This window comes from Ixodes scapularis, unplaced genomic scaffold (genome assembly GCF_016920785.2).
Source record: "Ixodes scapularis isolate PalLabHiFi unplaced genomic scaffold, ASM1692078v2 PGA_scaffold3__209_contigs__length_174095766, whole genome shotgun sequence".
NCBI lineage: Eukaryota > Metazoa > Arthropoda > Arachnida > Ixodida > Ixodidae > Ixodes > Ixodes scapularis.
Window position 1 is genome coordinate 168450891 of NW_024609868.1, and position 23617 is coordinate 168474507.

Genomic DNA, 23617 nt, shown 5'->3' on the forward strand with positions numbered 1-23617 from the left:
AGTCTGTTGCGCGCGTGCGCGCTCGCCCGAAGCCGGCCCGTCCAAACCAAAGCGCACGGTTCTGACTCAGAAAGCGCGCCCGGAAACAAGAAAAACATAAGGAAATGCGTCACATCCGCAGCCGCACGACCTACAGGCGCAAAAGAAGCGTTGCTTTGGATCGCGCTTAAGGGTTTAGCGAATAGTTCCGCTAAACTCTAAAAATTGTGATATATGTTATTCACATACACTAATATATCTGACTGAACCCACCACATTTACGTAGCTTATTCCTCGTTCCCGTTACTGCAGAATGTGGCAACTTCGAAAGCGGAAGATACCCTTTTTACGAAAAAAATGTTCTTTTCTTGGAAGCTAAGAATCGAGTTTAGCTTAGCTTTTGCACGTAACTTAAACCTCGTTCCCGTTACTGTAGGAAGTGGCTAATTGGAAAACGGAAGATAGCGCTTTTTACGAAGAAATGTTCTTTTGTTGGGAGCTAAGTGGGGAGCTTAGCTTAGCTTTTCTACCAACTAATAAATCAAATAAGAGTCTACTTGGCGATGATAGCATTAAATATATTTTTGCAGTCTATTGAAATGCGTTTACCAGCGCGGTTTTTGATATAGGATATGTCTCCTTTTTTAGTAGACTCTAGCCAACTCTATCAATGTATATAAAATTTTGATTATTTTTTCAAGCGAACTATATCTGGAATTGTTTCAGCCCGCTCTGTGATAAATTGAAATCAAATTAAAATACTCAACCGTCATAGCAACCTTTGTGGATCTCACTTAGTCACTCACCCCATACATCATATATCGATTACGAGTATGATGAAAAATACCAAAATATACTGATCACGCGGAAATTTCATAGCGTCAAGCTTTACATAATGCACCCTTAATGAATCTACCAAAACAATTCTGAGTAACCTATTTTAAAAAATCTTCATCGGCCAATATTTTAGCAGAGTACACTTCGTTTCTCACATTCTGAGGAAAAAAACCGTGCAAACCACTCAATATTGATAACATACGGTATACGTATGGTTCTCAAACGTCATTATCGAGACGAACAAAAGAGAAGAAGGCAACCGCCTGCAAAGCGAACGCAGCGAGGCTATCGCAACACGTGCCCGCGTCTCAATGTCATCTCAACTGGGCAACGCAGTAGGAATCCCCAAGCGGAAAAACCGGCGGGAGAGGCTGCCAGACACGGCGACTTCCGTCCACAATCTCCTTTGCGTGCCTATAAATGTTTGCGCCTCTGCAGAGAGAATAGTGTCTGAACATTCGTAAAACGCTCACGATGGCTTCAAAGATCGTATTGAGCGGCTTGCTGGTTCTCTCTGGTGAGCGGAGGCTTCTTGGTTTGAACATTTGTTTTCTCTCAAATCCTGCATGCAACCTTTTTTGCTTTCCTTTCCCGTCAAAGTTGCGTGTTCTCTACCCGGCTTATTAGTTATTACGGCAGCAACCATTATTGGCGACTTTTCCCGGGTATTTTGTGTATGGTTTAGGATACGGGGTCGTGGCCCCTTCAATTTAGCGAAAAACGATTGAAACTAAATTTAGCGGGAAGTCTCAGTGTCAGGCAACACTGTGACGTCGTGTGGTACTTTGTTCTAAAGAGAAAGTGTTCTTCCCAAAATATAACGGGTGCATTTATGGGGCACAGGATGTTATCTGGCACTGTGACATCACGTGGCATTCGGATGTCTCGCAAGCTCACAGTAACGTCACAGTATCATGTTACAGTCACAAGTTTGCCCCTTTGTTGGATTTTGAATTGTGGTAGGGAAGGACAGTCGAAGCGGAGTTTGCAGGGTCCCGGCGGTCACCCGAATTTTTTTGCGGGATACGGCGAGGATCCCGCAAACTGTTATAATGTATAATATAGCTCTATTTAGAGTAATGTGAATCCCTGATTGCCGAGCAATAACCCTTCAGTGCTCTATAACAAGAGTGCAAAGTCAAAGCCCGTTATTAACACGCGTGTATATGGAAATTATATAAACGACTTGTACATTTATGCATACCTAATAACGTTATGCCAGATTGTCTAATTCCTTGTTATAAATTTTAACATTGTATCACACATTGATTATAAATCATATCTCTAAAATATAAAAAAAACACGATTATGCCACATTTTAATGCAATGCGGTTCCTTAAAAAGGCACATACAAGGCGAATCTGGTTCTCTGGATGCTTTTCTTGAGCACCTTACACCCTGTAATGAGGGCTGCAGAATGAATTTTGATATTTTATTTTATTTTATTGGCAGGAACACCTTCACCTTTTTAAAACGAAAACCCAAACAGACATTTAATATATATATCCCAGGTAGCCATATATTTAACTTCCCAGATAGCCCTCGTGAGACCCGCGTTTTGACACACTCGACTTTGAAGAGCTTTAGTGTCTTCCAGAAGGATGATGGTTTCTGTGCTCCCTGAGCTACTTTCTTGTTATTAATGTATGATTTCTTCTTTTCAGCGTTGTGTCTTATTGAGGCTCAACAGGTAAGTTAGGCTCTTCTTATTTATGCTTTTGACACTTTGGATTTACACTCTGCTAATGCACTAAGATTAGGCACTGATATACATCTTGCAATGTTCTTAGCTTAATCTGTTCTTTTTTAAATAGGGTTTTATTAACCAAATTCTCTCTTCACAAGGCATTTATCAGAGTTGGTGTAGATTATGGGAGAATATACCCGTTACATGAAGTGGTATATTAACTAGAATCTGCTATTTAACTTGCATTATTGCTTGTTGGGGTAATGTTGAAATCGTAGCCTTGAAGACAGATTCAATTCGAGGCTAAACAAATCTAAATTTATTTTCGAGACGTTCCAGATATTCATGAATATTTTTTCACGTTTTTACCACGTTATTCTAAGAATGGACGCAGAGCGAGTGCCGGAATTTTTGTCTACAAATATGCATAGAAGTGTGACGTCGTCGTTTTGTGCACCTCCTCGTTATCGGGGCAGCGTTTCCTTGAAGGATGCGCAGACGTTGTGCTGCTAAAAAAATGACAAAGCGCTTGAAAGGCGCACGTCACTTCTTTGAAGCATCAGTATGAAAGGCAGTTCATAAAGGTGCGTCTTAGAATTTGTTTGATACAATAAAATAAAAGAATGTTTTATTTCTTATTATGTGCAGATTGATACAAAGCCGAAAAAAGCTGCAGAAAAAACATTTCTTCGTCAAAAAGGAAAAGCAATTATAAAATGAGCGGCAACAAAATATTGATCTTGGCACGCAGAAACAAAACCGGATCTGACAACAGTGCGTAGACATACAGAGCATAAATATTTAATTCTACGTACTATTCAATAGGCACACATTACAAATTCATATCAAAATTACAAACCGGAAAAACGGAAACAAGCAAAAAAGGAAGGAAATAAGACGTAATTCTGAGTTGAGCACGGAGTCACACATTGCCATAGATTCACACTCTTAAAACAATTATCAATAATCTTTCATTTTTATGTTAGTAGTTCGATGTTTGTAGAGTTTAGATAATTAGGTAGGTAGGCATGTGGGATGTCATCTGCACCCCATAGCTTCTTACAAAACTGGGTGATTTTCAGTTATCTATACTATTAGTAGCGTACGCTAGCAATTTTGTCGTAAGAGTCGTCAGTTAAACAAGATTACGGTAATTATATTTGTTTTACTTTGGACTTATAATATAAAGCCTTTTGTAGAAAATTATATACATGTATCGCAGTAAAACTTCTAGAAATAGGATGACTAAGTGAAGTATGACACTTCAAATCTATTATGCAATATTGTTTTGTAGAAAACTAGTGCCTTGTTCAGATTTATTTTAGTGGTCTTCCCCAGACTAGGTGACGAGAGCGTATGTGGGGAAAATCATCAACAAACTGGGTGAAAAGCAAATCTGCAGATAGTGTTTGATATTTATAAAATTTATGAGCACTGACATTTTCCTTGACCACGTTACTGGATAAGAGAATAATGTACAGGATGTATACATTAATACCCAGACGATACTAATAATACGGGTGAATTTTGATACAACCTGTGCAAAATGCACGTATAATGAGTTTTCAGAAGGCCGTAAGTTTATTTAACATATTTGAAGCCCTTGGAAATACACCTTTTTATCCTAAAAATTTTCTTATTTTTATAGAAAAAGGACTCAGTGGAAGTTCGCCCTCCGCCTCCTGTCATCAAGATTCCGCCACCGCCTCCCCCACCAAAGGTAAGAATTTGCTCGCCGTCTCTTAGTCGATTGACAGTAAATTGTCCGTAAACTTTGTAGTCTAAATGTTCTTTGAAATCTTTCTCAGTAAAGTTTCGTGAACCCTACATTGCCACCGATCAGTCGCATCGTTTCGAACAAAAGAATGTGTCTGAGAGGAAAGTTGGTAATGATTGTATCGAGAATGAGTGGATATTTCTAAGAGGTCATTCGGTGGCTGATTTGCATGTAACGAAGAGTCCAATCGGATGCATTGTAAACAAAGTGCATCTCCGGGAGAGGAGTTTTTGTTTATTATGGGTATATAAGGAGCAGGAGAAATTAAACGATTTAGCTGAGCTTGAGACGCCTTTCCTGTTCTTACTCGCCTGCACAATCCCTGTCTTTTCCTGTAACTGCTTCGCAGAAAGGTGAGTGTACATCGAACGTTTTTGTAAAGGCATCAGAGGACTGACTATTTTGTTTAACAATTTGCATATGTTTCTATATATTGTGGAAACCTGTGTTGCATATTGGTTCCTCGCGTTATACCCGAAAGAACACAAACAACATTTTAAAAAGAACAGCTCCCTGCACTTTGTCAAACGCCGACTTAGGATAGAGTCGCCGTTTGCGACTCTATCCTACGTCATTCCTAGCATGAGCTCAGGTATTATAGGCGATGTGAATGACGCAGTTGGAGCAAGGAGCGTTCTGACACGCGACGCAAATGCGTAGCCTTACTAGGATGCCAAGCCGCAGCAGGAGACAGCCGAAATACTTAGATTATGGACAACACTGCAACAGGGGCCAATACTGAAATTCCGAATTGACAACTTTCGAACCGACGACTTCGGAACCAACGATTTCCGATTGCGAACCGTTGATTCCTAGATCGACGAATCCTGAACCGACGACTCCTGTACCAACCACATCCCGAATCGACGACTTAAGAGCAAACGTCTCCCGAATCAACCGCTACCTTCGAATCCAGACCTCTGTCAACTTCTTTCTTTTCTCGGCGCACAAGGTTTGCTGCGTATTGGAGGACGCCTGCAACAACTAAATGTCCCCCAGAAGTCGAAGCACACGTTTCAGTTACCCACCAGACACGCATTAAACAGAACCATTACTGTTGCCAGCACACGTCAGACTTCTTCATGACGGAATTCACGGTAGAATGGCTAAGTTACAGGAACGATTTCGGATCCTGAGAGGACTCGAAACCGTCAAGAGGGTCTCGCATTCTTCTCTATCATATAGGCGGCGAAGGCTTCCGCCTGAAACTGCTCCAATGGCTCCCCCTCCGCGTGACCCAATCACAAAAACATGTACATTCAGCGTGGTTGGGATCGAATTTTGCGGGCATCGCACATTCGTAACACTTCTCCGGCTCATGCTATTCCATACATTGCTGTTCTTTTATGTGCAGCCGCAAGGGCCTTACATCTCTAACTTCTCGCACCACCTCTCAATCCTTCTTGATGGTTTTTCGACGCTTCGTTTCTCGCCGCGGGGTGGCATTTAAAGTCTACTCAGAAAACTCCTGAACGTTCCATCACTACATATTAATTCTAGGCGTTCCCATCACTCCCAATGTTCAAAGCTACGTGACTGGACTTTGAATTCAATGACGTTTCATTGATGAGAGAGTGCCTTGGTGGAGAGGTCAGTGGCAGAGAGTCATCCGCACTCTAAAGGATTCCTTGAGACGATGTCTGGGTCGCAGCAGTAGGTCGTTTGAGGAGCTTGTGGGGATTCTTGTGATTTCCATTCACCGATGGCTGCGATAACGGTCGCGGGACAAGACAGCGGAGGGTCCCCTGTCTTGGAGGCTCCTCCCCTCACTCCTTATCGGGGGGACCTCTTTTCGTTCCCCCGCTCGGATGCGAAACACTGCTGACAGGCCAGGATGTTTCGCCTCTTGTTTTCTCGCTTTCGGGAAATGGACTCGTCCGGTGACCGCGAAAGGTAAAGGGTGTGTATCGGCGACTTCTCCGATGCTTCCCCGATCTTGGCTCTCCGGAACCCCGCGTCTGGCACGTAACAACCTTTTCTTACCATTTGCCGACGCGGGCGGAATTTTGGATGGGGACATTGTAGTTCTCGTGTTAACTTACATTTTTAATCTTTCTCTGGAGTCTTGTGTGTTTCCCAGAAGAATGCAAGTAGCGAAGGTGTCTGTACTGCATAAAGAAGGTGATAAAAATGACTTAGGCAACTATAGACCTATTTCTATATTGCCCGTATTTTCGAAGGTTTTGGAAAAGCTACTCTATCACCGTTTAGTAGATTTCTCGAATAAATGTGACCTCATAACTTCCTGGCAATTTGGTTTCAGAAAAAACTGTTCAACAGAGACAGCTTTACTTAATCAAAAAGAATTTATTTTAGAAAATTTTGAAAGTAAAAAATTAGTTTTAGGAGTGTTCCTAGATTTCACAAAAGCCTTTGACTGTCTTAGTCACGAAGTATTATTCAAAAAGCTTGAAATTTATGGCATTCGTGGACATGCCCTACAGCTTTTAAAATCGTACTTGCGACATCGTCAGCAATATGTTAACATAAACGGTCATTCTTCCACTGTAAGATCTATTACGTCAGGCGTTCCACAAGGAAGCATATTGGGACCATTTCTTTTTAATTTATACATTAATGATATAATCAACGTAGATACTAAGGCGAAATTTCTAATTTATGCTGATGACACAACCATTTTTTTTCTGGCGAAACCTGTGACGAATTAATTGATATGGCGAACTTTACTCTATTAAATATAAAAGGCTGGGGGGATAGCAACTCACTGAAAATTAATATTAATAAGACTAAAGCCGTCATATTTCGACCAAAAAATAAGTCTCTGGTTATATCGAAGGTTCTCCGCTTTGACTCGTCTCCCATCGAAATCGTTAGTTGTTTCAAAACACTCGGAGTGTTTTTTAGTGAGACAATGAGCTGGGATAATCATATAAACTATATTGTTCCAAAGCTTGCTCGGGTAGTTGGAATCGTAAGTCGCTACCGATCTGTTTTACCAACGAACGTTAAATTGTTGCTCTATAAATCACTATTTTATTCCCATTTAACATATTGTCTTCTAGTTTGGGGCACATCCACAATGACTAATATAGAAAAACTGTTTTTGCTCCAGAAAAAAATATTGAGAGGCATATGTAATGTGCCATATATTACTTTCATTCTGCCGATTTATTTAAGACATGTAAAATAATTAACATTTTTAAATTATATCAGTACAGACTCGCTACAAGTTTTAAAAGTGAAAAGAAAAGGGGATTGTGTTTTCTGGAAAGACTTGCGTCGTTAAGGGAAACTTGCCCACATTATTCCACCCGCAACGCAGAGAAATGGAGGATGGTCACGCAACGAACAAATTATGGCTATCAAATGTTAAATTTCACACTTCCACATTTGCTAAATAGTTTTAGCATTGATGATATTGACTTTGATAGTTTAACCTTCCAAGACCTGCGCTTATATTTTTGTACGTGATCATTCTATGTTTTGTACTTCGGTGAACCTTGGTTTGTAGAAATGTCAACCGGAGATGTGCAACGGTTTCACTATATACTTTGCCTTTTTTGTATTTATTTTTCCGCCTGCTTGCTGCTGACGAATGTAAGGGGTCCGAGGACCAGTCAAGCTGCCTACTGCAGCTTTTTTCCTTTGGGCCCCCCATCATTTGATGGAAATAAAGTTATTATTATTATTATTATTCTTTTAGAAGAGTGTTCTAATAAATGCTCATAGACTCTTTCCTTACTCTGGTACGTGTGTCTTCTCTTCCGCTATATTCGAGAGAAGGAGACAAGGTAGTCGATCATTGGCCCCGACGGAGGTAATGTATACCGAACCGACCCGCGGTAATGTAGCCCTAAACGCCGTCTACAATCCCGCGGAGATGTGGGAAACGCGCTACTAGGTTTGACGTCTCCTTTGAGATCGCCGCCGCTGTTAAGATAACCCTTTGGTTTCTCTACCGGTACCTCTGTTGATAGCGAAATCCCACAAGCTGAGCACTGCACTTGTTGAAGTTGAAGCCGTTTGTAACTCTAGCCCACTCATTTACCTCAGCTCTCGACCGGAAGATCTGCACGCACTGAGGCCGTCACACTTCCTTTTGGAAAAACGTAGGATCAGTCTGGGGGGGGGGGGGGGGGGGGCACTCGAAGCAGGGTCAACATCGCCGACATTAGCACCTGCTGATCTTCGTCGCCGTGCTCCGGTTTGGAAGCGGACAATGAATCAACTTTAGAAACGGTGGAAAAGGAACTATATGTTGCAGTTGCCCTCTGCCCATCTCAGCACCAGAGAAACACCCCCTCAACTCCAAGTCGGCGACGGGGTAATCGCAGAGGGCGGCAATACACTTTTTTCTCCTGTTGAAACTTGGACGAGTGACGTAAATGTTTCTCGGCAGGGATGGTGTAACTCGAGCATGCGCGCTTCGCCTCTCCAACGGGTCGCAATACGTCGTCCGGTCCAACGTCTCTATTTGCTTGAGACGGGGTTATCGTCTTCAACGACGCCGGGGGGAGGATGTTGTTGAGAAAAGATGACGAGAGCCAGCCTGGAGCAAGAACTCACTTGCACGAACACGCCCGCGAAATTCTCGTTTTTGAATAAATGGAAGCAGGAGGTACGGAGCGGTCTTATTATCCAGTTTTTCGCAAAAGATCCCTCCGCGCCCCGTAAAGACTGACTAAAAAGTAAAACTCACGCAAATGTTTCTGTTAATTCCTAAGTGTTGGTTTAGAAGAAATTTAGATTAAGTCACTGAACTAAATTCATATTGATGAGAAACACTTTATGTCACGGTGAACAAAAATAATAAACTGTACATTACTTGTTGTAATAGCCCTTTCAAATATTTATTACGAGCATCATTTTTACAAACGCCAAGGCTCGATAATTAACTTGTAAATTGTAGCTAATGTATAATTATTGCTACTCTAACCATGTAACATTTATACCTAATTCCACAAGGTGTTTTTAGTGTCAAACTCCTGAGCAGCTCAATTCTCTCAGAGTAACCGAGGAAATCACGTACACCTTATCCGCCTTTGAGAAGCAGAAAGAGGGCTTCTGTATGTACTTATTAACCCGTCTTAAACACTTAATCCCGTTCTGCTAGCCAGAACACGATAGTGTCCTTATCACTGTTTATCCGAATACGCGATCACAAATAGATACACAAACTTCAGAGTCAGATTCTCGGAGCAACAACATCAGTCGACCGTATGGATATTGCTGGCTGGAGGAGCTGGAGCACTAGCAGACATGTTCCAAAGCAAAGACTCATATTCGCACTAACAAAACATAACATGAAGCAAAAAAGAGAAATATCACCCTGCAAACACTACAAAATATGGCAGCCGTGAGTGTGAAGTGCGACTCAAAGCAGAACATATTGTCAGGGGCTCAATCGCAGACAAAATTGTAATCGCGGACAATAAATAATAATCAAAACAAGCGAAAACAAAATTCGCGCTGGCCCTACCTTTGTCTGTATAAACAAATGAATAAACACATGATCAAAGGAGACACAAAGACAAGCAAGCAAGCAGGTAGAAAAAGGGAATGCAGCGTAGCCTATTTTGAAGCCGAAAACAATATGAAAACAATTACCCGCTAGCGAGTATGTATATTGTATTCATATAATAATTTAATTGCCCCATAATCTAATTTTGATATACGGATAAATAAAATAACGGACAACATAACACCTTACATAGAGTGTTTCTGCGTTAGAAGATAGCAATCCTAGTACTCATAATCTAAATGTGCGCGTTGAATGTAGTTAAATAGCGGATCGTCCTTATTGGCGTTACGACGCGATTTCGCTCGCACGGGCGGCAAGTAATGATTTTATATTTCCCATATTTCTTGTACCTTAAAAGGTCGCTAAACCACTTTATGCGATAGACTTTTTATGGTAATAATTCAATCTACGGGTTCTAAACATCGCGCAAAAAAAAAGTATATTTACTCGTAGGTGATTTGTCTATTAAAATCGGTATAACACATCGAATACCACGGAACTATTGCAGACAGCTGGAAGAGTCGTGGGACGCGGAGAAGGGCTTTTCTAAAGAGCCTGTATTGCCGAGGCTGTTGATCGTCTGCCAACGTGTCGGCCTTTTAGCTTGCCATTCTCCTTGCCATGCGCTATCGCCGCGCACGCGCACCTACGACCAATCTCCGCGGGACGCGTCCGAACCTTAAGTTGCAAACGCTTCCCACGATCTGAGGGGGACGCTCTTTTCAGTGTAGGATCTCTAGGCATTTCCTCGTCTGTCGGCACCTTCTTGTGGCTGCGATAGTTCCGAGCTAATTGATCTTTGATAGGGATCATTATAGAGAAATCGGCAACGCGTGAATGTAATGTTTTTTTTTATGTTGCTTAGAGCCAATAGATTGAGTCATGGCCGTACATAGACTATCGCGGAGAGGGGTCTGGTGTCCCTTTAAGCAAAGGTGTGCTTTTTATGTTGGCAACAGTCTCAATGCTTTACCCGCCTCTATTGAAATCGCAATATTGCTTCGTATTTTACAAAAAAAAATGTTTTGTATTGTGGTATCTCTTTTTTTACGAAAGGGAGATTAGTCAAAGTGCCTCTTCAAAAAAAAAAAAGGATTATGATCAACATATTTATTAAATACATTAACATCAACAACAAAAGAAACAGTATCATATTCATAAGAACCTTAGTGTTGTGACGTAGTAAATTTGTTTTTTCTCGTTTTGCATATTTACCCATTTACAAAATTGCACGAAGATGCATTTTTATTATGCCTCATACGTGCATAAACAGTGAGATCGGTGAGATATTTTGATGAGGAAGGTAACATTAAATACTAAAAATAGTGATCCAGTTCTCACAGAAAAGACGAATCCTTCATTGACAAATGCGTGAACATGTTGTTTTATCTTCTTAGTTGGCGAAAGGCAATGAAAGTATTTAATTCTTGGAACACTCCATTTGTAATGATATAAAATATCTGTGACAAGGCCAACGTTACCAAAACACTCAGTTCGGAAACCCGCCGTCGAAACCAAGGCCGCTGGCGTCCACCGAGACCGAGCTAAATACGACAACAGCGCCAGTCTTTATCATTTGTCTGTACTCTGGTCACCTTGAGCTTTTAGAAAGCCTGTTTTTGTGTAAGAACAAACAGAAAAGACTCTTTTTGTGTTAAATTTTTTTGGAGTTTAGTACAAAATGAAGGGCGCGTGATGTTGTTATAATCTTTAGTTTGCAAGGTTTGGCGGAACAATTAATATTGTTTTTATACAACCATGCCTCAGCGGTGCTTTTAGGTAGCGCGTCCCGACCTAGGTGTATTTTAACTTCGGTAGTAATTCCCGGCGCGTCTGCTGGGGAGACGGGGGTGGCACCCCTGTAACCTCTTCTGCTGTATCTGTTTTGGTGCCAAAATGGCCGATTGAAGCCGAAATAGTAGTAACGCGCAGTTTCTTGACTTGCCACTGCGGGAGAAGTGGCGGCGTTGTGTTCGCATTAGCTCGGTTCTGGAGGACAGATCGGGGCCACTTTTTCAGAGCAGTCTCTATGGCAGTTTCCCAACTGAGTGGTTCTAGTAACGTTGGACAAGGGTAACATAATTTTTCCCCCCTGCGTAGCACGAGTTTCAATGAGTCTCTTTAGAATTTGACTATGAAATAGCAGATTAATAACAAAAGTCTACTTTGTATCGAAGCCTCACAGATGAGGTAATTCCTAATTATATTTCATCACTGAGACGTTGCAAATAAGAAAATGTCACAGCAATGACACCAGCAGAAGCCAATTATAAACGAATAGACCGACAACTCCAGGGGTTGCGCGACACCGCCGCTGCCCCGATGCATTCTGGTATCTTTAGTTCTCCCTAGTTTTCCGGCTGCGTCGATGAGTGTGTGTCCTCAAACGTCGGCCGGCAGTATTCTCAAATAAATCAATAAATTTGGAAAATGTTCACGTTAGAACGAGACTTTTCATCGGGTGATCACAAACTGCTTTTAATCGGTGGCTTCGCCTGTTGTGTGCCAGAGAGAAAGAGAGGGATAGAGAGAAAGAAGAGTTTATTAAGGAAGGACAGAGGTGTTAACTTGAACCTAGGTTCTGGTTGGCTGCTCTGAACTGCGGAAAAGGGGGAGGGGGAATACGCACAGCGATGCTACAATAGCAGCGCTAGGCAAAAATACATTTTATTATATGTGTTTTTTTTATTTTAAATTGGATATTAGAGACTTGCCTACGAACTGACGCAAAAAGTGACTGCAAATGTCGCCCGACTGGGCCTCAGTACCAGATTACACTTACCACACAAGCTAAGCTGCAACACAGCAACAGAAATACATGAAAGCTGCAAATGCACTATAGTCGGTGACAGGCTCAGGGCGAAAGAAAAGAAGGCTGGTGACGGGGAATCAGGCGGAATGCTGGAGCGAGGGGGATGTTTCCTCCTCTTTTCTCTAGCAATCTATCAGCTCCCTCCTCCCCAGCCTACCCCTCCCTCGCCCTAAACCCTTGACCTGTCACCGATTATAGTATATACAAAGAATACAAAGCAACAACACAATTTGAAAAAAAAATCTTTTGAAGACATTCAACTTTATTAAAGGCCATTAAACAAGATTAAGAAAATACATGTTCGATTGTTCCCTGAAGGTTTGCGGAGAGGAAGTGTTCCAATATATCAATTAAGTCAGGGTAAGTTCAGTAAGTTTAGAATTTGCCAATTTAATAGTTGTGTGCCATAGCTACACTCCATTTCACGAAACCTTGGCGAAATGTGTGGAGGCTACGACCCCCGCTGTCCAATAAGAGTGTCGGAACGCGGCATGTGACACCACGTGAAATGAGCGTGTATGTCACTGCGCCCAGTGCGATATTCGAAGGTACCGGTTGTCGTCTGCTGGCCAAGAGTCGTTTGCTGCGAAACCAACCAACTTCTGGTGAACGTCCACCGGCGCAGCATTGCCGTCCGCTATAGTAGCGAGCTCTTGCGGAACAGTTTATGAGACAACCATACCCTCAATATACTCGCGAATCAATGACGAGTGCTAATGCCAGGGCGACGTTTTGAGCGGAAGTGGTCGAGTGAAGGGATGCGTGTCTTTGTCTTTCTTCAGTGTCGTATGGCGTTGTGTCGATAGAGATGCAATCGCGAAAATTCATTTGCCGTTAAAAAAAAAGAAGCCAAGACCTTATTTTTGTCGCGGACGACACTCTTGATGTGGCGGTAACGTGGCCTCAACCATGGAGTGGTGTCACGTGCCTTGCCCCGACGCCCTTATTGGGTCGAGGGGGTCACAGCCTCCACACTTCATCAATTTATCGTGGAACGGAGTATATTTCTGGTTCTAGTTTTTACAAAATGCCTGTCTTAACTTGTAGTGTGTACCAGATCTTATATATGTAGAAAAAAATAATTCCCGGTCGGCTTTCAGTTTTCAAAACTTTACTTCAGGCAATGACTGCTTATCTAAGGCTTCAAAATTCAGATACGATTTGGTACAAAGTATGAACAAATATGATCTAAGCTGGATAACTTCTGAATAAACCGCACGTGTTCTTTCTGCGTTAAGTCTTTCTGAAAGAGAGCAACCCCCGGAATGAGTGGCTATGGTAAACGGGGACAGACAGAGTGTCGGGAGAAAGAGCGTTTATCAATTTGTTTCTCGAATTGCTTCAAACCTTAAATACACCCTATGTAACGTTAGCCAAAGAGTGCAAGATTACAGGGCACACGGCATAGTAGGGCGTTCGGTACGTCAAAATCTTCCTGAGCACTCGCTCCGTAGCTAACTATCTGTTAGTCTATCTTAATTGGGACCTCCGAACTGCTTTGCGGTAGCCATTGTTAATACACTTTTTGTTCGATGTATTTCGGTGGTCATAACTTTTATTGCGACGATATATCACAAGCACAACTGTGCTTCATAAGATCATCACACTCATGAAAGAAAGAGCAGCGATTCCCGACATTCATACCTTTAATTAAAACGACTTTTTCGACAGCAGTCTTAATTTTTCTCAAACAAAACGTGAAAACACCGATTAATTAAATTTAAAAGAGCAACCCTGACCGCCAAAGGGGTAGAAAAAGAACCTCACCCACCTTGTGGTGGTCTATTAGGCTGGCGTCATTGATCGATTCTGCATTACCACCAATCGAGACTACAAAAAACTTCCAACATCGAGCGGCTGTTAGCGACTGTTTTGTCAAACAAAACAAAAGCGAATAGAAGCTCTACAGGAAAATTTATTTCCACACAACGTATTCAGTAATCTGGCGTATAGTTGCTTCTTTCTGACAAATGCGAGTTGTTACGGCGCGTCAGGCACGGTCTTTCTGTATATCGTTTCTCCTTTGTGTGCAGTCGCCTCCCTGCATTTGATCTGTACCCTGTCGCACAGGTAGTCATAAGACAACTTTTAGAACACTATCACTACGAGATAAAGTATATTTATATCTTCTTACTTCAATGTCAATTAAACCTTATGCACACGCCTGAGCACTCCCAAGTTTAGTTTTTCACCGACACATTTGATGTAGTTCCGCGGTGCTACACCGAGTGGATGGTCCCTTCAATTTTCGTTTTCTTTGCAATTGAGCTTGATGTTCACTTATTTCCAAGTTCACTGAGACGCCCGAGCAGCCGGAGTGCTCGAGTAGTGGCATCGTTGTCTCGTTTGCGAAAACGAAGAAGCAGACGACGACGAGGCAGACGACAAAGTGAATCTAGAGTGGCAAGACGACTGGAACTGCATTTCTGCGCTTGCTGACAAACTAAGGCATCACAAACAACATAATCTGAAGAAGTACAGACCTGCAGGAGAATCCAAGCTGACCCCGGGGCGCCCCAACCGGTGATGTACGATGATATAGGCGCTCAGCAGCCCCACGCAACCGGAAAACCGGAAAGCGATGACTCAAGTAACATAGTGGCGGCACCACTTTCGGAATGCGCGTGTCTGCGCAGTTCACGTGGTTACATCGGTTTAAAGGCCCTTTTCAAAAGTGAGATGCACCTTGTTGCAATCCTTAAAGCTCCGATGTTGCCGCTTTAATGGCGGTGATAGGAGAACATGCTTGGCTGAATCAAACACCCCCTATTTTGGGAATCGAAGGTGACGTCGAAGGACAAACATGGTTTCCCCTTCCTGCTCTATGCTTTCGAAGACGTTGGCTTCTTTTGGAGTGGAGAAGCTTTCTCGTGCCGCCATTAGAGCGCTGAGTTTGGCTCTGCATAGGGTGGGTAGACTGACTTTCAGGAAGGGTCTATTATACCCAAAAAACTGCTTTCTCATCCAAAAAATAAATTTCAATGAATTTGGTTTATATATTGATCAAATTTAAACCGATCTTATTTTCTGTCAGTAATGAGTGAGACTAATCCTAAAATTGTTTCCGGTGTTAGAAAACTGTGATGCGTATCGCCTTCCACTTAGTAGTTTATATTGAGCCATAGCGACTTTCAACAAGTCCTTTCGCGTAAGCGATAATAAGGGTAAAATTACGCCGACTAGGCTAAACTATATAATATTGTTTAGATGTCTTAAATGTCTAGCTGTCTTATACAATCTCGCAAGACCTGCAGCTCAGTTCTAATTATGTATTTTGTATTGATTAGTACGCCATCATTTCATCAATTCGGAGGACACTCTTTTAAGTTAATAAATGTCATCAACAATGAAATGTGATCTATGAAGCAGCCCGCCGTCATGTTGAGGTCCTTATTAAAAAAATGAGTAAGTACTGGAGGGGCAGGTTTCAATATAAAATGCATTTTCGATGTCATCTAAGGCTCTGTGGTCATGCCATACCATCGCCATGTAATTAAAATTGTTGTGGAAATATATAGAAATAAAACATGCTATCTCTTAATAATTGCGCGGTTATACTCACTCCCCGCCATAGTATAAAAATTCTAATGACAAATCGAAAAGGAGACATGAGCCACATAGTTCTGTGTAGTCCGCGGGTGTTGCTTGATAGCGCTTTGTAATTCAATTTAGCAGTTGCCTTGAAAGTGGTGATACCTATTTGTGCGCGAATTCCACAACGCTGGAAGGTTGAATAGGTTGAGCAACAGAACATGGGGAGTAGCACCCTATGATATAGTTGTGAAATGATACGCCTTCAAAAGTGTAACGAAAGCTGCTATAATGAGATATGAGATAAAGTTGCTGATGTATTAGATACTTAAAAAAACAATTAATGAACAAAATATAACCGCGGAAATCATCTAGTGTAGCTGAAGTAATATTACAAAACAAAAAAAAAAAGCTCTGAGATGGCAGGAAAGAAAAGGGCAGCGCTTAGGAACATAAATTATTATAATTACGAATTAGCGGACAGGTTGACAGTCACTCAAGATTTTCTAAACACAGAAAGCATACACTCACACATTGCTGAACTATCAACTTATCTGTATTTAGTCAAACTTCCTCTTCTTCGTACTAAAGGAATAGGGTGTTAGCCCAACAAACAAAAAAAAGAAAAAATGAAACACAAGGCAAAGGGAGGAAAGGTAAAAGGCAAACAAAATTAGAGAAGTCTAGAAAAAAGGAAACGGAAAACAAAGAAAGGAAAATAAATTAAAATAACACTGAAGAGTCTAAGAGTTACAAAAATAATTAGAATATTAATCACTAACCTGTATAAACCAGGTGATATTCTGGCTTTTTGAAATATACAATACAGAAATACAAAAAGAAGCCAGGGAATATATTGGCCTACTGTCGAGTAAACCTTCTGTCTAAATAATGCAGTTCTTTTTCCGATAAGGTTAAGGACGGAGTGATAACGTACTGGGCGTCTCGTCACACAATGCTCTGCGCTTATATAATTTCAAGGGTGAGTTGGTTTTTGCTCTTGCCTAACATAATTGTCCAGTCATGCAGAACAGCCACAATCCCAACAGCGAACGCCTAAGTGACCAGAGTTGGAATTGGTACTGTTTATGTGCTCACGCAGGTGGTCACTTAAACACCGTCCAGCCTTTATGTTCAAAGTGCCAAAGTGCCCTTTTCCACAAAAAAGGGGAAATGAATCGGCCACCTCTTTAACACATGTGACAAAGTTGGATCTGTGCTTCTTTGTGCAGCTGTCTGTGCCTTATTCCTTGCCAACTCGCACAATCTGCAGTATTTATAAATTATGCTTATCAACTCGACCAATGTGCTGTATTAGTAAATTATCAATAACAGTTTCTTTATTCCTAACAAAAAAATGCTAAGATAGGATCTGGAAGAAAAAAAAAGTAGGGGAGAGAATGAAAGCCCCAAAACGACTTTTTGAGTCGAAAAAATTTAAGTGATATTTGAGACTTCATATGTATTTATGTTTGCCTTTACGAGCCTGGTATAAAGTTTTTAATGTAAGCCCCAGTTACCGCATACACAAGACAACCGCCTGCGACGCAAGAGCCTTGATTGATATTTCTTTATTCAATGCGTGGAAGATGTTAGAAGTCGGAACAGGATAACAGATTTCTAGCGCGTAACATCTCTTTGATAGCGCAGCGAGATTGGAAGGCCGTTCGCGGCCAATTACCACTCCACGAGCGAAATGATATCGGCTAGCCGCTAGGTTTTTCCGGTTGTGAAATGGAGAAGAAACTCGGATGGAGACAAACTTACGGGCAATGCCGGAAAAAAATCATGCTGGGGTCGGCTTAAGACTCCGAAGTTTCGTATAAAGGGACGTTTGTTGAAAGAGCAATACCCGTGTCTGCACCTCTTACCGCCCATTCACACTGGAAGCGGATCCGCGTTCGCAAAGTGGTTGCGAACGCGGTTGTATAAAGATCCAGTACAATTGCACGTGCGCTCGGTGGCATGAAGTCCGCGTGCAATTGTACTGAATCTTTATACAACCGCGTTCACAACCGCTTTGCGAACGCGGATCCGCTTCCAGTGTGAATGAGCGGTTAGAGCAGCCGCGCAAGCAGAATGGCGTCTACGGCAGTTACCGCTTTGTGCTTTCTCGCCACCGGTGAGTTCAGTTGGGTTATTCGTTTTTTGACATTTTTAGCTCGTAGTAACCTAAACATCGCGTTGCGAACATATTTTTTCATCGTCTGTGTCGTGTGCTAGGGAAAGACTACTATCTCATCTTCCACTCTAAAATTATAAAAGTGGAGGGCACTCTGCTTTCTTTCCACCAAGCAGAAGGTAATCTCATGTTCAAGAGGGAGGACCCTTCTTCGGAAGGCCTGCGATTTTCGGACCTGCGACTGACCAAGACGACGCAAGGTGTTTGCTATACTTTCCAACAGCTTTCGAAAAAGCCGTCTTTTTCGTTCAAAAGTGCCCACTCCAAATAGCTTAAGCTTTGGGAGATCGAGGCCCTACTCATGTGGGCAAAAACTTAATCATGTCCGCATTCTGCAACAGAGAGCTTCACCACCCAAACTCAACGACTTCTAAGCCCGGGATAACCAATGGAACGGATCGCCTTTTGTTTTAACAACTCATCACACCAAAAACTACCAGGAAGTTCCACGTGCACAACAAAGAATCACTAGCACCTCTCCCTCCACAACGCATCCCAGAGCATCCGATTAATCGTTACCCGCTCTAACACCAAAGTCGTAGTTTCGTACAGATTCAAACTGGCGAGCCTGTGTAGTGTGACCAACCGCAAGAAGACCAAGCCACCTTCCGAGAAAAACATGACACCCACTTCAGTGAATGTGCGACCGAGATGTACTCAATGTCCCTCAAGTGCGGACCTGGATACATTAGCAAATTGGCCGTTGCGTAAACGACGGTCTATGAGAGAATCAAAACGAAGAAACATGAAAAAAAGGTCATCCGACTCATCCCATTCCTGCTTATGAGAAGCAGTGTATTGGGTGCGCACCAAATATTCGCAACACCAAGCTGCTGGGAAGACATAATCAGCGATTGGGACGTGAAATCATCGAACCATTCGTCAACAAAAAAGCACAGAAGAACGCTTTTTCTGCATCGTTAGCCCTAACGAGACGTGAACAGGAATTTGTGAAGCCTGAACTTGAAAACGAAAAGTTATAACCATCCTTATCAGTGCTTCCCTTCGTAACGTCGTCTCGCTTCGCCCTCCCCCGTTCTGGTCAACGTGAGATTTTGTTTTTGTGCCCAGAAATAAACATTCATCGTTGTTAAATGAAAGAGTATAGTTGTCTGTTAAATCCTAAGCGTTTTCATTTGCTATTTTAGTGTTCATAATCACAACACGCTCGCCTTAATCAGTCTATATAATGTATTACGTGCATTCTAGGAGTTTAATGGTAAAGGTAGGTGCCCATTATTTTCATTTACTTGATAACAAGAAGATGGCGACCATGAACGCAGCTTGGCAGTGGCAGTGACGCTGGTGCATATCAAACTTCGCGCAAAACGATCATAACGTTGACCGCAGCATTTTCACGCCACATAACAGAAACCACCCCGGTAAGTTGAACCCACCACGAGCCTGCTTCGTAACATGAAAAGAACCAGAAGAAAAGGATGGAGAAAATATGATCCAATGTAGTAGATTGCTAGGCTAGTTGGTGAATATTTAGGTGCAAAATTAAAATAGTACAAAAGTGACAAGGACAGGATAGTGGACAGGACTGTCTACTCTGTTGTCCTCGTTTGTTTTAGGATATTTATGATGCGCCTAAATAGAAAAAATAAGGCGAGCGCACTCTCCGCTCGCTACTCGGAGATATCCGAGTAGCGAGTGGAGGATGCGCTATGCCTTACCGCCTAAGCTACAGCGCACATCCAAAACTTCGATGCTAACCCCACCGCTGAATTCGTACGACACTATTCTAATCGGCTTAGATTCGATTCGAATTTTTACTATTTTTATGCCCCTATACTTTTTAGATCCAAAAATCTATTTTCACCGATTAGTCTCCCACAACCCTCCAAGGACTTTCGTTGTAACTTGTAACACCACGGCAGTTCGAGTATTTCTATCTTACTATAGACATATGAACCTTGGTAACTGCATTTCCAGTTCACAAGCTACTTTATTGTAACGCATTCATTCGGCACATTACCTTCTTTATTAATGTTTAAAATATGCGCGCAGCCTGCTTCCTTGGTTACAAACAGATCCACGGTAGCGAAGGTGCGTAAAGTTCTCTCGTAAATGCTATCACAACATAAAAACAAAACCCAATGCAAAGAAAAAAAGAAAACAAACAGCGTTAAGAAAAAAAAAAGAAAACATTGTTGGTTGCTATAGTCCCTAGGAGATTGAAAACAACAGGGCGTGTGCTTGGAACACCCAGCGTCCAGTACATGCTCCCTGCCTTCCGCAGTCCTCCGGCTGCTCGCTCGCGCTCGAGTATCGCGAGACGCCAAAGCATTGTCGGAGGTCAGGAACCCACACTGAAGGCGGCGCAACTCAAGACCTTTACATCCGTTCTTATGTTGTCAATATATACAGGCGCAAGCTGCATCTTGAAAGCAGTCCTTTATTAAAATAACAGGAAGCCATTTGCTGACGGAGCAATATCTACTTAAGTGAGGAGCATGCACCAATGAAATCGTAACCTATCCCTGATTATAGGTAAAAAAACACTGTGCGGTTTGTAAACCTGACCACTCTGACGTATTACCTAATTCACTGTTGTTTTTTGTTGAAGACTCGGGTGAACATCGAAGGCGGCGGAAGTCCAGGCAACTACCGCGTGAACGGGAGAATCGAGCACGACATCATCCGTATGCCCGGGGCCACCATCACAGGCTGGGGAGAGGGCTCGCAATCACATGGTTCCAGCCACGGGTCCTCCTCTCACGGCCAGGTCGGCGTTGGAATCAGAATTCCGATCGGAGGGCGACGTCACAGGAACGACACCAAATAAAGTTGTCGTTTTTTTGTTTGGTCAGTGGTCTATAATCTCGAGTGAATTCCACTAGACCCGGTGTTGAAAGTGGTATTCGCAACTTTCACGACCTATATGGGGCGCACTGGTGCCTTTCAAAATGGCTGTCATCTGGAGGATCGCATAGAACAGCACCACGAGGCTGGGTCTGCTGCACGTAAGTAATCCTAGTTTTGATATATACAAGCAGTGTTAGAGTCTTACTGTATTTTTCAGTTAGGAAGGTGTAGGCAAGCACCTTTATTGTGAAGCCGATCATTCAGGAGCTAGGGAGCGCGATTCTTACACCACGTTACAACCATCGCTGGAAGTTGCGAATTTCGATTCGCCGGTGATTTCAACATGGCGAGGTTTTTGAACAAAGAACCCGCAAGCACAACGATTAAAGCTACTCATTTTGTTTTGTTGCAAGTGCTCAGATGTCCCAAAAACTTGTGCTAATTAATTAAGGCCAGGAAACATTGTTTTATAGAACAAAGCGCTTCACATCCATGACTTTTAGAATTAAAAAAAAAACATTTGCAACAGAGAAAAAGTAATATTTACGAAAATTATTTTTTAATGGCCAAGAAACAATCTAAATAACGCAAGATTATTGTAATCGAGTTTACGTGTTTATATTATGTATACAAACACCTACGAAAGTAAGGGTACTTATAGACAAATCGTAGTTGTGGTAAACTAGAAAAGTTCTAACCCAATCCGTGAGCACGAAAGGGAGCTTTCAATGTAGGAACGCAAAGTGACGAGGCTGAAAGCGCTGTCAGGCATTTATCAAGTCAAGTTCGTGAATGTCAGATCACATGTGCCTAGTGAAAGTGTTGCAATTGCAAACTGCACTCTGAGAAAAAAAGGAGGAGCAAGGTAGCAACAGCGACTGTTCGTCCCTGTTGTGAACAAGCTGCCCAGAGAAGGGAGGAACGGACGTTCAGATGAAAGGAGGAGACCGAATTCCTCCTTGTTCAATTGGCGCAGAGGTAGAACATTGCACTACGGACCAAGGGGTCGAATGTTCGATCCCCAGGGTGCTTTTTTTTGTTTTCGTTAAGTTTTTATTTTATTATTATTTACCAAAACAAACATAAACAAACCCAGACCGATGGAAGGAAAAGTAGAGCCCTTATTATCCACCGACGCCAAGGAAAACTATACAAATATCATTTCTACAAGCTTCATCAGCACGCTGTTTGATAAACAAGGTTTGGGCACCCAGGTTAGATCCGCAATGGCCAAGACGACAAGGTCGGTCCTTCAGTCGTTTCTTTTGCCGTGGCGTTTTCGACATTCGTAAAGAAAGAAGTTTAAACACATCCGTCATAAACCGCTAAGCTTCGAAACGATGCCGATACTGCTACGTACACTGGGAGCCTGCGATCAGCTGCGATAGTGGCGGGCTTCGGGCCTCGGCCGCTTCGGTCACATATCGTAACTCGGCTGCCTCGGCCGCCTCGATTACCGGGCCCTGACCCTGGCTGCGACCACTGCAAAAAACGGTGCAAAGACTACAACGCTGTGACGCTACGAGGACTGCAAGCGAGTTGTGGCCCTTCGAAGTCCTTTGTTCTCGCGGCCGCTGTGCAGCGACTGTGATGGGTGGTTTATCTGTGCGTCTTCTGTGCAACGTTCGGTGTTATCACCCCTTACCGCTTGCCAACCGACCATAACCTTAATTCTGTGCTTCCGGAGCTGCAGATGGCCGTGCTGCTGTTTTGTACGAAGACGCGAACGGTCGCCGACATTCTCTGTGTGCATAGGCTCCCGTTTGTTCTTATTACACCTTATTGTATCAGCCGACAATCACATTCATTTTGTGTTTCTGGAGCTGCAGATGGCAGTGCTGCTGTTGCGAACGCAGGCGCGAACTGTCGCCGACGTCCCATTTGTGCAAGGGCGCCCGGAGGTGATGGTAGAAAGAGGGGTGCATAGAAGTTGCATCGTTCTACTTCAGGAAAAGGCGCAAGAAAACGAGAGGGTTTTCCTCTCTACTCCGGCCCCTCTTCTCCCTCCGGGAATATTTCTGCGGGCACTCATGCCTGTGTGTCGTGGTATCCGGCCAACTTGTTGAAAGCCATTTGGTAAAAGGTCAATTTGTCGATAGACAACTTGTAAAATAGGCCAATTTGCAGATCCCAACTCGTCGAAAACCAGTTTGTTTAGTAGGCTTCAGACGATTTAAGAGGGATCCCCTTATTGTCGTTTCCTGCTCTGCATTTTTTGCCCTTAAATATTTTGTTCCCTTTGCGTATTCAAGTAAAAGGTACTGTCGGAAGAATGATTAAATGCGAACGGCGGAATATGTGGTCTTTGATATAGATTGCGTCACATGGCAGCTCTCTGGGAACTCATGGCAATGTGCGTTAGGGGTGAGGGTACTACTCCTACCAACCCAATTATCTACTGGGAAGTGCTAAACCAAGGGTGCACAACAAAGAATTGGGCAGGCCAAAACTATGTTTATTAAAGACTGTGCAGGCCGCACCTAGTGCAACGTGTTCCACATTTTGGTTGCGGTCAGGCT

At 42.7% G+C, this 23617-nt stretch overlaps 1 protein-coding gene across 1 annotated transcript; it reads left to right on the forward strand.

Annotated features, from left to right (window-relative positions):
* Nucleotides 1–1126: 1126 nt before the first annotated feature.
* Nucleotides 1127–21078, forward strand: LOC115318524. The gene is made up of 4 exons (XM_029978223.4): nt 1127–1333; nt 2481–2506; nt 4152–4223; nt 20860–21078. Exons 1-4 carry the CDS (start codon nt 1291–1293, stop codon nt 21076–21078), a joined length of 360 nt encoding a protein of 119 aa, XP_029834083.3. The 5' UTR covers nt 1127–1290.
* The last annotated feature ends 2539 nt before the right edge of the window (nt 21079–23617 follow it).